Raw genomic sequence first — 14,065 nt, 5'->3', positions numbered from 1 at the left:
CTGTACCATTTCTATGGAGAAATTCCCAGGACTGTGGCAACTCCAGAGGTAATGAACCTGGTAATGATCAGAAGAGAAAAGAGCCACCCAGGAAATTCTGCATTCAAATCTTGGTTCTGTAAGCATTAAGCTGTACCCAGCAAATCTCCTCCCTGAGGTTCAAATGTCTCATTCTGTACAGTAGGAATCTCAGAAGTTACTAGAACTGTACAAATAAAAGCATAGAACATGCCTGAAAAGTTTGTAAATTATCAGTACACTATAAACTTGGGGACAAACAGCATTACACATAACACTTGCCTCCTTTAGCTAAGCATCTAACAGACGCTTCAAACTTGAGGTTCAAACTCTTAACCTGTGCCCTTGCCTAACTCAGTAGCATGGCTCCTCCCCATTCTTGTCAACTGCCCGCTGAGGCCACAGACACCCCACAGTTTGGATTTATTTTCCTAAACAGATGTGAGAAAATGTGAACCCCCAATGTAGCAGTGTTGGGTGATGGGGCCTATCGGGAGGTCTCTAGGGAAGGGGTGCCACCCCCGGAATGGATTAGTGCTGAGGTCAGAAGCATCTGAGGCTGCAGACCGACTTACACGGGCTCTCCAGTGTGCTCAGTGCCCGTTCACTGTCTACCAGGAGATGATGTAATTAAAAAGCCCTCAACAGATGTGAGACCTTTGGCCCTGGATTTTCTAATTTCTAGAACTGTAAGAAATAAATCTCTGTATGTATAGACTACCCAGACTAACTTTTCTAGGCATAGCAGTACAGATAAGATGAAGTCAAGGGGTCCCTGAAGGTCATGGGCCAGCAGCTCTAGCCTAAACAATGAGTTACAGGTTCATTGATAAACCTACTCTCAAAAAACAAATAAAGGTGGAAAGTGAGCAAGGAAATAAAGCAGATGGCAACTCGACCCTCTATACACGTGTACACGCATGTGCACGTGGCACCTGCATGCATACATATATATTAAACACACACACCGACACACAATAGCTTATAGAGAAACAGTACAAAGAAGATGAGCACTGTGCTTTATGAACGAGCAGCACTGGACTTACTATGACAATGCTGTCAAAGTCCTCAGGGAAACAATTTCCATGTTAGACTATTCCCAACAAAGCACAGACTAATAAATGCCTACAGAGGATAGGACATGTTTATACATACATGACCTTATGAAATTGACTTCCCAACACCCTTTCCTCAACAACTGAAAGAACAACTCGTCTACAAGGAGAAGAAGCTAGGTTTGGGGAGAAGAAAAAGGCAAGAGCCCTGAAGAATCAGGAAGCAGAAGTTTCCGTAAGTCCACAGCTTAGTGTTTGCTACTATTGTGTCTCCCTAGATTCGTGTACTGGTGCCCTGACTTTCAGTATACCTTAGAATGCAGCTGTATTTAGTGATCACATGCCTTCAACCCAGCATCAGGAAGCAGAGTCAGGTGGATCTCTGTGAGCCTGAGACCAGCCTGGATTACATAGCAAGCTTTAGGTCAGCCAAGGCTACATGTAAGACTGCCTCAAAAGCCTGGTGAATCCTCAGTGGAATCACCGAGATGAGCCCTAACCCAACATGCCTGGTGAATCTCTAAGAAAAAATGCTGGGGTTGCATGTGAAGAGGGGAAAAACGCCATCTGGAGCAAGCCTCAGAAGAACCTGTATCTACAGACGCCTTGACCTTGGATGGCCAACCTCAAGATAGTAAGAAAATCTACTGCTGCTTAGCCTGCCAGATCTGTGGTTCTTACCAGAGCAGCCTTAGCATACGAATACTGTGTGTACCCAGCCTTCCTGCAACGGCTGCTCAGGACTTAAGAGAATAAGACAGTTTCTGGTTCGGGTCGATTGTTGGCTCGTGAGCATTATTTTAAAGTGTGTCCCCCACTCCATGTGTGTTCAACATTGGATGTCTTCCTTAATTCATCCCTACCATATTTTTTTGAGTCAGAGTATCTCACTGAGCCTGGAGCCTAGATTCAGCCAAACTAGTTGGTGCAAGTCCCACAGATCCTTGCTGGGGAATATTATTTTCAGGTGTGTGACTTTTGTTTATGCTGCATTTGTTTAACTCCGTGAAGCTGTGTCACTGTGCCTGTCTAAAACACCTGATGGTCCTAATAAAGAGATGAACAGGCAGGAGCAAGGATAGGTGGGGCTGGTAGGCAGAGAGAATAAATAGAAGGAGAAAGGGGAGGGCAGGGGCCAGCCACACAGCAAGCCCCAGAGAAAGAAGCAAAGGAACGTACACAGAAAGAGAGAATAAAAGCCCAGAGGCAAAAGGTAGTCGGGTTAATTTAGGTAAAGAAAAGCTGGGAAGAAACAAGTCAAGCTAAGGCCAGGCATTCATAACTAAGAATAAGCCTCCGTGTGTGTGATTTATTTGGGAGCTGAATGGCAGGCCCCTCAAAAAGCCAAAGGGTAAAAACCTCATACAAGAGTCCCTCTCCTCCTCCTCCTCCTCCTCCTCCTCAGTGCTGACATTACAGGTGTGTACTGCCGCTCCTATGCTTGTACACGAGTCCTGGGGATCTGAACTCAGGGCCAGTGCTTCTGTGGCAGGTGCTTTACAAACAGAGGAATCTCCCTGGCCCAGAAAGTAAGTTCTTAATACCTCAGGGAACAAATACCATGGTGTGAAGCAGGAAGAAGGGAGACTGCATGTTCCTAAATAGACTCCTGATTCCCAGGGAAACTGCACAATGTCCGCTGATGGCATTGAAAGAACAATGTATGAAACAGATGATCCCCAGGACTGTACAGAAATGAGAGAAAATCATTACTCCAGGAAAAAAAAAACCATTATGCTACAGAAGTGATATTCAACGGTTACTTATTTTGTGTTGGATACTGTCTATGAAATTAAATGACTCAAAGTTCTGACAGTCAGCAAGCTGGGGAAAGATGTTTAGTTACCAGGTTTAGTGCTGGCTACCTAGTAGTCACCAAGTATCATCTAAGATGAGCAAATGTGCCTGAGAACACTTAGAACCATGAAGGTATAAACGGGATGGAGCTGCTTTTGTGAGACACAAGTAAATGGAGGAAAAGGACAGCTGAGCATTTCTTAGGGTACAAGGCCCCACTTCTCTCTCTGCAGAGCTGGAACACCAAGGCCTCAAGAGGGAAGTCATCCACCACAGAACCGTATCACCAGCCCAAACCTCCACTTAAAAACACAACAAACTAACCTTTGAAACCACGCGTGTGGGCCAGTGAGGTGACTCAGCTGGTCAAGGTGCCGGGTGTCCCTCTCATGACCTGAGCTGGAGCCCCAGAACCCACGCATTGGAAGGAGGACTCCTGAAAGCCGTCCCCTAACCTCCACCTATGCACGATCTCTCTCTCTCACATACATATAGATTAATAAAATACTGTGTATTTATTCCTTGATAAAAATCAGGCTTACAAGTAAATTTCCATTTGCCCAAGGGTCTTGTTCTCTTATTGTTCGGTTAAAGTGTACCCTACCTATTTTTCTGTTTGGCGGTTTCCTTTTCTGCCTAGCTTTTCAATAAATCTGATAAACCATAAGACAGGGCTATCGAGGGAATGAGGGCTAATCAGGAGGTTTTACCTTGGATTAAAAGCCATTTGGAAAAAGAAAAGTAAGAAGACAAAGTCCTCACTGAAGTAAAAGGTCAGCCACCCCGGGAGGACGTCCCTCAATTTCGCAGAGAAGCATGTATGTCAGAGGCCCTAAGAGCAAACAGCTCTAAAGCTGCTGCGCAGACAACTGAGGCAGAGACACTGCTGTCAGCTACAGCACAAGCTTCCTGACATTTCACTTAGAGGCTCAGGCTTAATGAAACTTACAGACAGCAGCACTCTGTCCACGCGTGTGCACACAAGCAAGAGTGTCTCAAGGACAGCAGCACTCTGTCCACGCGTGTGCACACAAGCAAGAGTGTCTCAAGGACAGCAGCACTCTGTCCACGCGTGTGCACACAAGCAAGGGTGTCTCAAGGACAGCAGCACTCTGTCCACACATGTGCACACAAGCAAGGGTGTCTCAAGGACAGCAGCACTCTGTCCACGCGTGTGCACACAAGCAAGGGTGTCTCAAGGACAGCAGCACTCTGTCCACGCGTGTGCACACAAGCAAGGGTGTCTCAAGGACAGCAGCACTCTGTCCACGCGTGTGCACACAAGCAAGAGTGTCTCGGGGACAGCAGCACTCTGTCCACGCGTGTGCACACAAGCAAGGGTGTCTCAAGGACAGCAGCACTCTGTCCACGCGTGTGCACACAAGCAAGAGTGTCTCGGGGACAGCAGCACTCTGTCCACGCGTGTGCACACAAGCAAGAGTGTCTCAAGGACAGCAGCACTCTGTCCACGCGTGTGCACACAAGAAAGAGTGTCTCGGGGACAGCAGCACTCTGTCCATGCGTGTGCACACAAGCAAGGGTGTCTCAAGGACAGCAGCACTCTGTCCACGCGTGTGCACACAAGCAAGAGTGTCTCGGGGACAGCAGCACTCTGTCCACGCGTGTGCACACAAGCAAGGGTGTCTCAAGGACAGCAGCAATCTGTCCACACGTGTGCACACAAGCAAGAGTGTCTCGGGGACAGCAGCACTCTGTCCACGCGTGTGCACACAAGCAAGGGTGTCTCAAGGACAGCAGCACTCTGTCCACACGTGTGCACACAAGCAAGAGTGTCTCGGGGACAGCAGCACTCTGTCCACGCGTGTGCACACAAGCAAGGGTGTCTCAAGGACAGCAGCACTCTGTCCACGCATGTGCACACAAGCAAGGGTGTCTCGGGGACAGCAGCACTCTGTCCACGTGTGTGCACACAAGCAAGGGTGTCTCGGGGACAACAGCACTCTGTCCACGCGTGTGCACACACACACAGGGGTGTCTCGAGGACAACAGCACTCTGTCCACGCGTGTGCACACAAGCAAGGGTGTCTCGAGGACAGCAGCACTCTGTCCACGTGTGTGCACACACACACAGGGGTGTCTCAAGGACAACAGCACTCTGTCCACGTGTGTGCTCACACACACAGGGGTGTCTCAAGTAAAGAAAAGGACAAACCACCCATCAAGAATTGGAGGCAGCTTCAACTTTCACCTATTTACTCAGATGCTCTTATCAAGTACTTACTCAGGATCTGGCCTGAGAAAGGCTTCACTGGGCTTTATGATCGCAAAACCACATTTCTGCTGCCTTCACTAAGTTCAGTGGGACCAGTACCTAGGGGATGAGCACTGACAATTCTTTGTACAATGTAAAGTTAACTTGGGTGTGCCTACTTTGGGTTGCTGCTGCAGTGATAAAAACATCATAACTGAAAAGCAAGCTGGGGAGGAAAGGGCTTATTTGGCTTACACTTCCACATCATTGTTCATCACTGAAGGAAGTCAGGGCAGGAATGGAGGCAGGAGCTGAAGTGCTAAGGCCATGGAGGGTGCTGCTGATTGGTTTGCTCAGCCTGCTTTCTTAGAGAACCCAAGGACCACCTGCCCGGGGATGGCTCCACCCCCATCAATCACTAAATCAGAAAATGCCTACAGCCAGACCTTATGAAGGCATCGTCTCAGTCGAGGGTCCCTCCTCGCAGATGATGCTAGCGTGTGTCAAGGTGACATCAAACTACCCAGGACAGTATATGACACATGTATACTTATGAGGAATGGGATACAGTCTTACGGTGTGGATTCTTATAAGGAATACTGATATTTTCCTGCATGTCAATTCTGTTCTGTCCACATAATACGTAAGACGAGAGTAATCAAAACTTTTACTAAAGGGACAGTCCATTCTGAGGCTCTTCTCGAGCTGAAATGACCACACACACACGCATACACACGCGCGCACACACACACACACACACACACACACACACACACACAACAGAGGACGGGGCTAAGCGCGAGCTTTCCTGAAGAATCACTCTTGCTGTCATGTGCACTTCAGTGGGTCTAGCATCTGGGCTTACAATTCTGGGCACAGAAGGAAATGAAAAGGAAGCAAATGGTCAGATAAACACGTTTGCCACACAGACCTCTAAACATCATTAAAATGTTAGCAGGTGAATCTGAGAAGACAGAAGATGTGGTTACCTTTCTGTCCATGACGACTGCTGAACTTGTCCCCGATCTCTGGACGCCGCGTCTGCCTTAGGAGCATCTTGATGAGGAAGGCATCCTCTGCGTTGGAAGAGATCATCACTTTCTCAATGTAGGAGTCTGTGGCGCCTTTGTACCTGATGTGACGACAAAGACAGGCAAATAGCTGCTGATGCCCTTTGTCAACATGCTACCCATACAGCAATATGCCACCCATATGACAACATGCCACTCATATGACAACATGTCATCTGTTAGACAACATGTCACCCATATGACAACATGCTACCCATACAAAAACATGTCATCTATAAGATAACATGTCACCCATGACAACATGTCATCCATACAACATGTCATCTATAAGACATGTCACCCATACGACAGCATGTCATCCATATGACAACATGCCATCCATACAACATGCCACCCATACGACAACATGCCACCCATGACAACATGCCATCCATATGACAACATGCCACCCATATGACAAAATATGTCATCTATAAGACATATTCTCTTCACTCCTGCCACAAAATATTCTGATATTCTCCTCTCCTGCTCTGAAAAATGATCCTTATTTTCAACATTAGAATTTATGATTTTCCTTTCACAGTGTTTGTTCATTACAGGCATACACAATACAAGAGTCTTACAGCTATTCCTTTATAAGGGACAGCAATAACATGCTCTGAGGTTTCCGTTTGTGTGAGAGCACTTGCCTCATGCAACAGAGCTGAGCTTCGAGGGGAGAATGTCTGATTCAGCTGAGAGCCTGGCCACTTTCCCAACAGTCCCTCAACCTACTGACTCACATTATTACTGTTGCACACAGAACTTGCCTCATGCATTTTTTTGTACAACAGACATTATGAGGAGTCTACCAACAGCCGGATCCCTGGGGTATGGAGATACAGTCATTAAAGGGTAGAGTTTGTGTACAAATGCACCTTGCTTCCAGCAGAAAGAGGGGTCAGTCTGTAGTATGGGTACCAGACAGAGGTGACTCTAGAGCTGAGAGCTGTTCAGGCAGGAGCAGTCTAAGCCAATGTGAGCAGTCCAAAGGCAGATGGCACGCTTTGAAGAGACAACTTCCTAGAAATGCAGGCTGGTGTGTATAAAAGGCAAAGCCAAGAGGGAGGCATGCTAGGGAACCTTCCCCATAGGCGACTGTCATTTAGAATTTTACTCTGTTTTCTCAAGAGAGTCACACAGTCGGATGGGTCAGAAAGAATCACCCGGGCACTCCAGAAGCTAACACATAGCACAAAGGGGTAGAGAGATACAGTGTGGGTGACTAGACAACAGTAAGTACTGCCCAGGCAGAGGCAGAACACAAGTACCACAGGCATGAGTGTACGTGAGTGTATTCTGAGTCTGAGTGTGTACATGTGTGTGAAAGTGGGTGTGCCTCTGAGTGTGTGAGAACGCACGTCTGTGAGTGAGCATGTGTGACAGAACCTACAGGAGTTACTGACACAGCATCTATGCCAGGGGAAAGGAAAGCAGACGGCTCAGGCTGCCAGGGACTGGCTAGGCACCTACCATCACCAGGAGAGATTTGGAGAAGCCAATTCTGGGCTAGGGAGGAAGACGGTTTGGCCTAGCTTTGACTCAGGCATAACCTGGAAGTGACAACAGGCAGATGTCCTCTGAGAGACATCAGTGAAGAGCCAGGGAGTGAGAAATCAGACAGCAGGAGGGTGAGGTGAAGGCAGTGGTAAGCAAAACCAAGGGGAGGGAGCTCTCAGTGCATACATGTTTTAAAAGATCAATGCAAGTCACACACTAGGTGACCAGGTAGATGGGAGACGAAGGCTAAGCCACAGGACTACAACAGAAAACGCCACTGACCTCGGCAAATCAGCCCCACTCTGATTTCCTTACTTGCTTACCCTCCTCCTGTCCTAGGCTGTGGGTACCTCAGGGCATGGATGGCCCTGGCTGGCTCACTGCTGTGCTGGGAACTAGAATTCCCCCGGGAGCAGTGCTAACCGAGCTCAAGAAACATCCGTGGCTGTAAAGAACAGAGGCTGACTTTGGCCACCTGCTCTAGGGCTCTTTCAGGAGAGCAGAGAGATTGGAATTTGGGAGTGAGTGGAGAAGCAGGAACAGAGGTGACCCAGAAAAGAAAGAGAAACGGAAGGGGAACACGCTACAAATGCACCCAGATCCAGAAGAGGCCAGCTTTCTTCTAAGATGATGAAAACATTCAAGCACATTCTCTAATGTGGGAAAGAAACTGGTTGTAAAAAACAGGTGGTCAACATGACAGGAAGAGCAGAGTAAGGTCTGCAGAACGAAAGAAGTGGAGGCACCAACAGAGGAAAGACAGGTCGTGGACATGTCACCATTAGGTGGGACAGAACAGAGCCACCCCCGTACTTGTAACTTCAAGAGTTCTGTTGGAGCCGTTTGGTATCTGGTGCCCATTCCCAAGCGAGCTGTATGCTCTCCTGTCCCACAGACAAGTTCCTGGCTCTCTTGCTGCTGCACTTAGACAGCCCTCAAGAGCAGCTCTCATGCCAGACTGTACTCAAGTCCCACCTCTGCCAATACACCCAGGAGACCTTGGGATGTCATCCATGTTCTCCCTGCTTCCAATCCCACACCATCAGATTCTAAAGCTTTCACATGCAGGACACCCTGAAGACAGCAGTACAGTAGGCGGTTAGCACCATGGTAGCATCTCTGCCATGACTCTTTTCTGGTGCCCCTTTCCCAGCCCTCACCTGGGCCTAGGCCAGCTTGTCAAAGACAGAAGTTCATCTTTTTTTTAAATAAATATTTATTATGTATACACTATTCTTAGTATTCTGAATGTATGCCTGCAAGCCAGAAGAGGGCACCAGATCTCATTACAGATGGTTATGAGCCACTATGTGGTTGCTGGGAATTGAACTTCAGGACCTTTGGAAGAGCAGGCAGCGCTCTTAACCACTGAGCCATCTCTCCAGTCCCCAAAATGTATAGCCCAGGCTGGCCTCGAACTCGTGATCCTCCTGCCTCTGCCTCCTTCAGCAAATCCTACCAGCGTGCGCCACCACAAGCGGCTCCATCTTCTTTAGATGGCTCTGTATCACAGTGTGGTGCCTAGGACTGGCTCACCTCAAAAATTTCACATTTCATTATACTTAAGAGTTGAGAAGAAATTTAGAAATTGATGAATTTAACTTTTTCATTATACAGAGAAAATAAAAGGGATTTAAATGCTTCACCCAGATGAAATAACACAGCTACAACCAGTCTCAGAAATGGCTCAATCTTGGTGCGCTGGCGATGGCATTCTGGGGCTAGTGTTTGATTTTTTCTAAACCACCCATCTGGCTGTGTCATTCTCTGCAGAATGAATGGCAAACTCTCCCATATGTTAGCGACAGCGAGCGACACTGGTCCTCCAAACCCAAAACTTTTATACCCAGTGCCTTTGCTGTTTCTTCTACCTGGATCTCCTGGCTCTCTGGCCCATTCCTCTTACCAACTCTACACTGTAGTTTGTCTTCTATGAGAGACTGTTCTCACGTGAGAAAAGGGTATCTAAAATTGCTATTTCTAGATCTTCCCTGTGTTAGGATGATATAACTTATACGTGGCACATAATCACACATAACACGTAATTTCCCCATTCACTCTTTTTCCGAGCGTCTCTTCGTTCTATCAAGGTACGTACGTGATGGGCACATCTTTGTACTGTGGCTGCTGCGGCACATTACTGCCCTCCAAAGGGATCTGAGTCACTGTGGGCATGGACTTGTTCACAAGCACTTGCTTGTTTTCCACTTTCTCACCTAAGGAAAAGAAAAGAGTGTCAAACAGGCCACTATCATCTACATAGAATGCAAGACTGCTGGGCACAAAACTATGATCAGACTTGGCTTATGAGATCCAGACATGAATCTCACAAGAAAGACACAGGTCACCCCAGTGGGAAGTTCAACAGGGTTCAGAGAGAAGTTTGTAAGAGAAAGAAATCAGATGGAACTCAAAAGGTGATAAACGAGACACTGAGTCAGGACTACGTCTTGGTGAAACCCCGCCACTCCATTCTAAGGATCAGCTACTTAAATAACCATCCTCACGCTTATTTTCAAAGCCACGGTGCTCAGTGTTCACACATCACAGCAATTTCCAAGAACGCAAAAGTAGACAGGTTGAAGGGAACTCACCATATGTGGCCTGGGGCTACGGCTGGGAATCCCAGCTCCCCACAGGACTGTCCACCCAGGGCTCATCTATGACTAGGTTGTGTTCCGCACAGCCCCACTCGCTCTCTTCCTTTCGGATAACCTCAGCTATCAAACTCACAGACACTCACACAGGTTTGATCCTACTTTCCCGTCTCTCTTTAGCAGACACCGCTTACCCATCTGCAGTCCTTAGCTCATTTCCTTAGAGGATCTGCAGATCTTCCACCCTAGGGCAAATCCTCTTGTCACACAGTGGCCTAAACAGGTCCTTACACTAGATGTAACCTGACATGCTGTGTGTGATCCGATGATAAATGTCAGTCTTCTACACTAGCCTGTAGAACCTAAGGCAAGAGCTGTGAGCTGTACAAACGAGTTCTTACACATTTGCTATTATAATGAAGTCATTTCTGTTAGGCCAAGAATAGTCCAAAGTCAAACCATAAGCAGAATGTATAAATTAAGAAATACCAGCACAGATACAGAGTCAAGACCTTATTCAAAATAGTGTTTCAAGTTTGGCTTTTCCAAATTTAAGATTATGCCTAGAATACATTTTTACTATGGAAAGAAATACACAATGCACAGGAAAACAGCTAGGAAGGAAACTCATTGAAAATAACTGCACTCGCTGATCTAGACGGGGGATATTACACATTGGTTTTTTCTGTCCTGATTACCAACAATTCAGAAATATTGTTAAATAACTCACAATTTCAAAAAGTACACACTGAAATTCATTATTTTTTAAGGGTTTTTACCTGGAGAACAAATGCCATCTGCATCTAAAATTTCATGTCGCCAGATGGGTTTTCTGGTAGCAGCATCCAACATGGGACCCATCACTTTATCAAAAGTCTGATTGGTGTATCGTTTCAATGTGCACTTAGCATTTTTATAAACCAGGCAACGCCCAAAACCTGAAATGAAACCCCAAGTAGGTCAGAATCCATAGTAATACGAGACTGTGGTAAGACATGAATTTATGGTATCAGTAAGACACCTCACGTTTCTAAAACAAAACAAAAAACCAAATCTTGAACTACTGTTGATAAATCGGGAACTGGCACAAACCCAGACAATACAAAGAAAGGTTCACAGTCCCCTGCCAACTATGTATGCAAACACTGATTTCTACTCCCGCTCTCCAGCGTGTGATCCACTAGATCACGCCGGAGGAAGGTGATACAAGGTCACGAAATACCAGAGTGTCAAGGGTCTTAGAAATCAGTTTTGGCATTCTTTTCTTTTACAGGCATTCTGAGTGAGGGCCAGAAAATTAAACAACCACAGTCACCAAGGAAGTTGGTAGCACATCTGAAAACTGCCCAAGTCCACTGGCTCTCAGGTCAGGATGCTCTCAGCACAAACTCTGGGAAATTCTGTTGAGACCCCTGAAAGATCTTTTCTTTGATCCTGGCATTTACGGTTAGAGCTAAGCAAGCAAGCAGAATAATATTTTCACAGAAAGGGGAGCACATCGGTCCCTGCCTCTTCTATAAATGTGGGGTGACTGTGGGCTGAGAAGAATGGAAAGTGTACAGAGTCATTTGAGTCTCCGCGCGGCGCTCGTCCTTGTGGCTCCCAGAGACCTGGGCAGCCATAGCACACTCGGCTCAGGGAGCCAGCCGTTCTGCAAACATTGCATGATCCGAAACTGAGACGACATTCACAAACAGCCCCGTGCTGCAGTGCATGCGAGTCCGAACTGTACGTCATCATTGGTTTCTCCTAAGCATAAGTGAACATTTTATTTATAGGCGGGAGCTTAAAAGCTAACAAAGGGTAAATGCTGATCATTAAATTGTGGTTCGGAGTTTCTGATAGACATCACAAAGTCTTCGGATTTCCACATCGATGTTACCAGTTAATCAGAAAGAAAAGTATCCAGTTCTAAAGCATGGCTGTTGTCACTGGAGGAAAAAGGGGCATAAATTCAGTGCGGCTAACATTAATGCCAGTGACACATATCTAGGAGTACTATGATGGCTGCCTAGCAACGAGGGAGAGGGAAGGGGAGGCATTGTGGGTATGCCAGGGAGGGAAGGAACTAGAGGCTGAATAGAGAAGTCAGCCTGCAGACCAGGTGGTGCTCGCTAGGGCCACAGTGGTGACCTGTGAAAGTAGAACGCTAAAAGGAGTGGAGAAGGAAAAAGCAGAGACGACACGATAAGGATGATATACACCCCGAGCTTCTGCATCTGGCTGACATTTTCCGTCTGCCCTCTCAACACAGGCTTATTGTTGCATGTATTAACAGATATATTAGAAACAAACAAAACGAACCTTAGTTCATAAACTGTTTAATTCCTGGCAGAAAAAAAAAAACAATCTCATTTATTTTTCTCTTTGAGAAACTTTCAAGCTACTAATAAAGTAATAAAGATCCTGAAGTTAAACATTTAATACTTTTTTTTCAATGTTAGTTGTTAAAAACAAAGCAAGCAAACAAAACCAACACAAAAGTATAACAGGTCTTACAATTCTAGACATGGCAGTGACCTGTACCCATGAGACCTCAATAAAATGGCTACCTAAACAAGAGCTGCACAAAGACAACACCAGCTGAAAAGCCGAGGTAGATGGGAAATGTACAAGTTTCTACCCTGAGCTCGAGAGCTGTAATCAATGGCTGCTAAGAGGGAAAATCAGTCTTCTCTAGGGATGAGGTCCCTGATAGGTCAGTCAAGCCCAAGTGGTCAGCTCTAAGCACATGTACACACAGCAACGTTAGATGGACTCAGACATTTTACGTGTGTGTGTGTGTGTTGTGTGTGTGTGTGTGTGTGTGTGTGTAGAACAATAAAGAAGTTATTAAGTTGGAGAGGGTGATGAAGGAGGGAGGAAGAGGGGTGGGAATGATATACAGTACTGGTATGCAATTCTCAATTTAAATAAAAATGTACAACAGCTCTAATTTGTGTATAAAACTCAAATCATTTGAAGCCTGCATTGCATTCTAACACCAACAATCATCACTCAGTACAACCATCGCTCAGTACAACCATCGCTCAGTACAACCATTACATAGTACAACCATTACATAGTTCAACCATCGCTCACTACAACCATCACTCACTACAACCACCGCTCAGTACAACCATCACATACTACAACCATTGCTCACTACAACCACCGCTCAGTACAACCATTACACACTACAACCATCGCTCAGTATAACCATCGTTCACTACAACCATCACACACTACACTCATCACTGACTATCTCTAACTCTGGAGAGAGCTCCTCTGGTGTTGAAGCTTGGAGAACTCACTCACCCCTGTCGAGCGAGGCCTTGTTCAGCACAAGAGCGTCTTCAATGTCGTAGCCACTGTAACTCATCACAGCGACGGTTGCATTCTGTCCCGCTGGCAATTTCTCAAAATCTATCAGCTCAATGGTTTTTGTTTTAACCATGGGTTTTTGTGGATATGCTAGTAGATACATAAGCGTATCAATTCTGTTCCGCTGGTTGTAGCCGATAGTACCTTTATTATATTGGAGAAAACAAACCCAATCATTATATCCTGTAGAATAATCAGGTAGCATTGAATTTAAATACATTAAATTTGTTTAACTAAAATGAAGAAAATCTCAGGCTAAACATTTCGAAGAGTAATACCCATATGGTAGCCATTGATTTCTAAAGCGACTTTTCTCCTTAATATTTAAAATCCCAGAAAAATATAATCAGAGCAATAACAATCTAAACAATTTCAACTTTTTGGACTTAATACACACAACTGATCCTACTTTCACAATTTTAGTTGTGACTGATTAACTTCACAAGTCCAGAA

The 14,065-nt window shown here is 46.0% G+C and overlaps 1 protein-coding gene across 1 annotated transcript in view; it reads right to left on the bottom strand.

Moving 5' to 3' along the window:
- The window catches only part of Polr3b (RNA polymerase III subunit B), a 102,661-nt gene that overhangs the window by 20,523 nt on the left and 68,073 nt on the right, over nucleotides 1–14,065 (bottom strand). The window contains exons 20-23 of the mRNA XM_048418209.3: nucleotides 13,547–13,756; nucleotides 11,029–11,187; nucleotides 9,751–9,868; nucleotides 6,072–6,214 (exon numbers count right to left, since the gene is read on the bottom strand). Of these exons, the coding sequence (XP_048274166.1) occupies nucleotides 6,072–6,214; nucleotides 9,751–9,868; nucleotides 11,029–11,187; nucleotides 13,547–13,756 (630 nt within the window). The remainder of the gene's footprint in view (nucleotides 1–6,071; nucleotides 6,215–9,750; nucleotides 9,869–11,028; nucleotides 11,188–13,546; nucleotides 13,757–14,065) is intronic.

The sequence above is a fragment of the Myodes glareolus genome, chromosome 26 (genome assembly GCF_982192425.1).
Source record: "Myodes glareolus chromosome 26, mMyoGla1.1, whole genome shotgun sequence".
In the NCBI taxonomy this organism is placed as follows: Eukaryota; Metazoa; Chordata; class Mammalia; order Rodentia; family Cricetidae; genus Myodes; species Myodes glareolus.
This window is presented reverse-complemented; position numbering and strand designations above follow the sequence as displayed.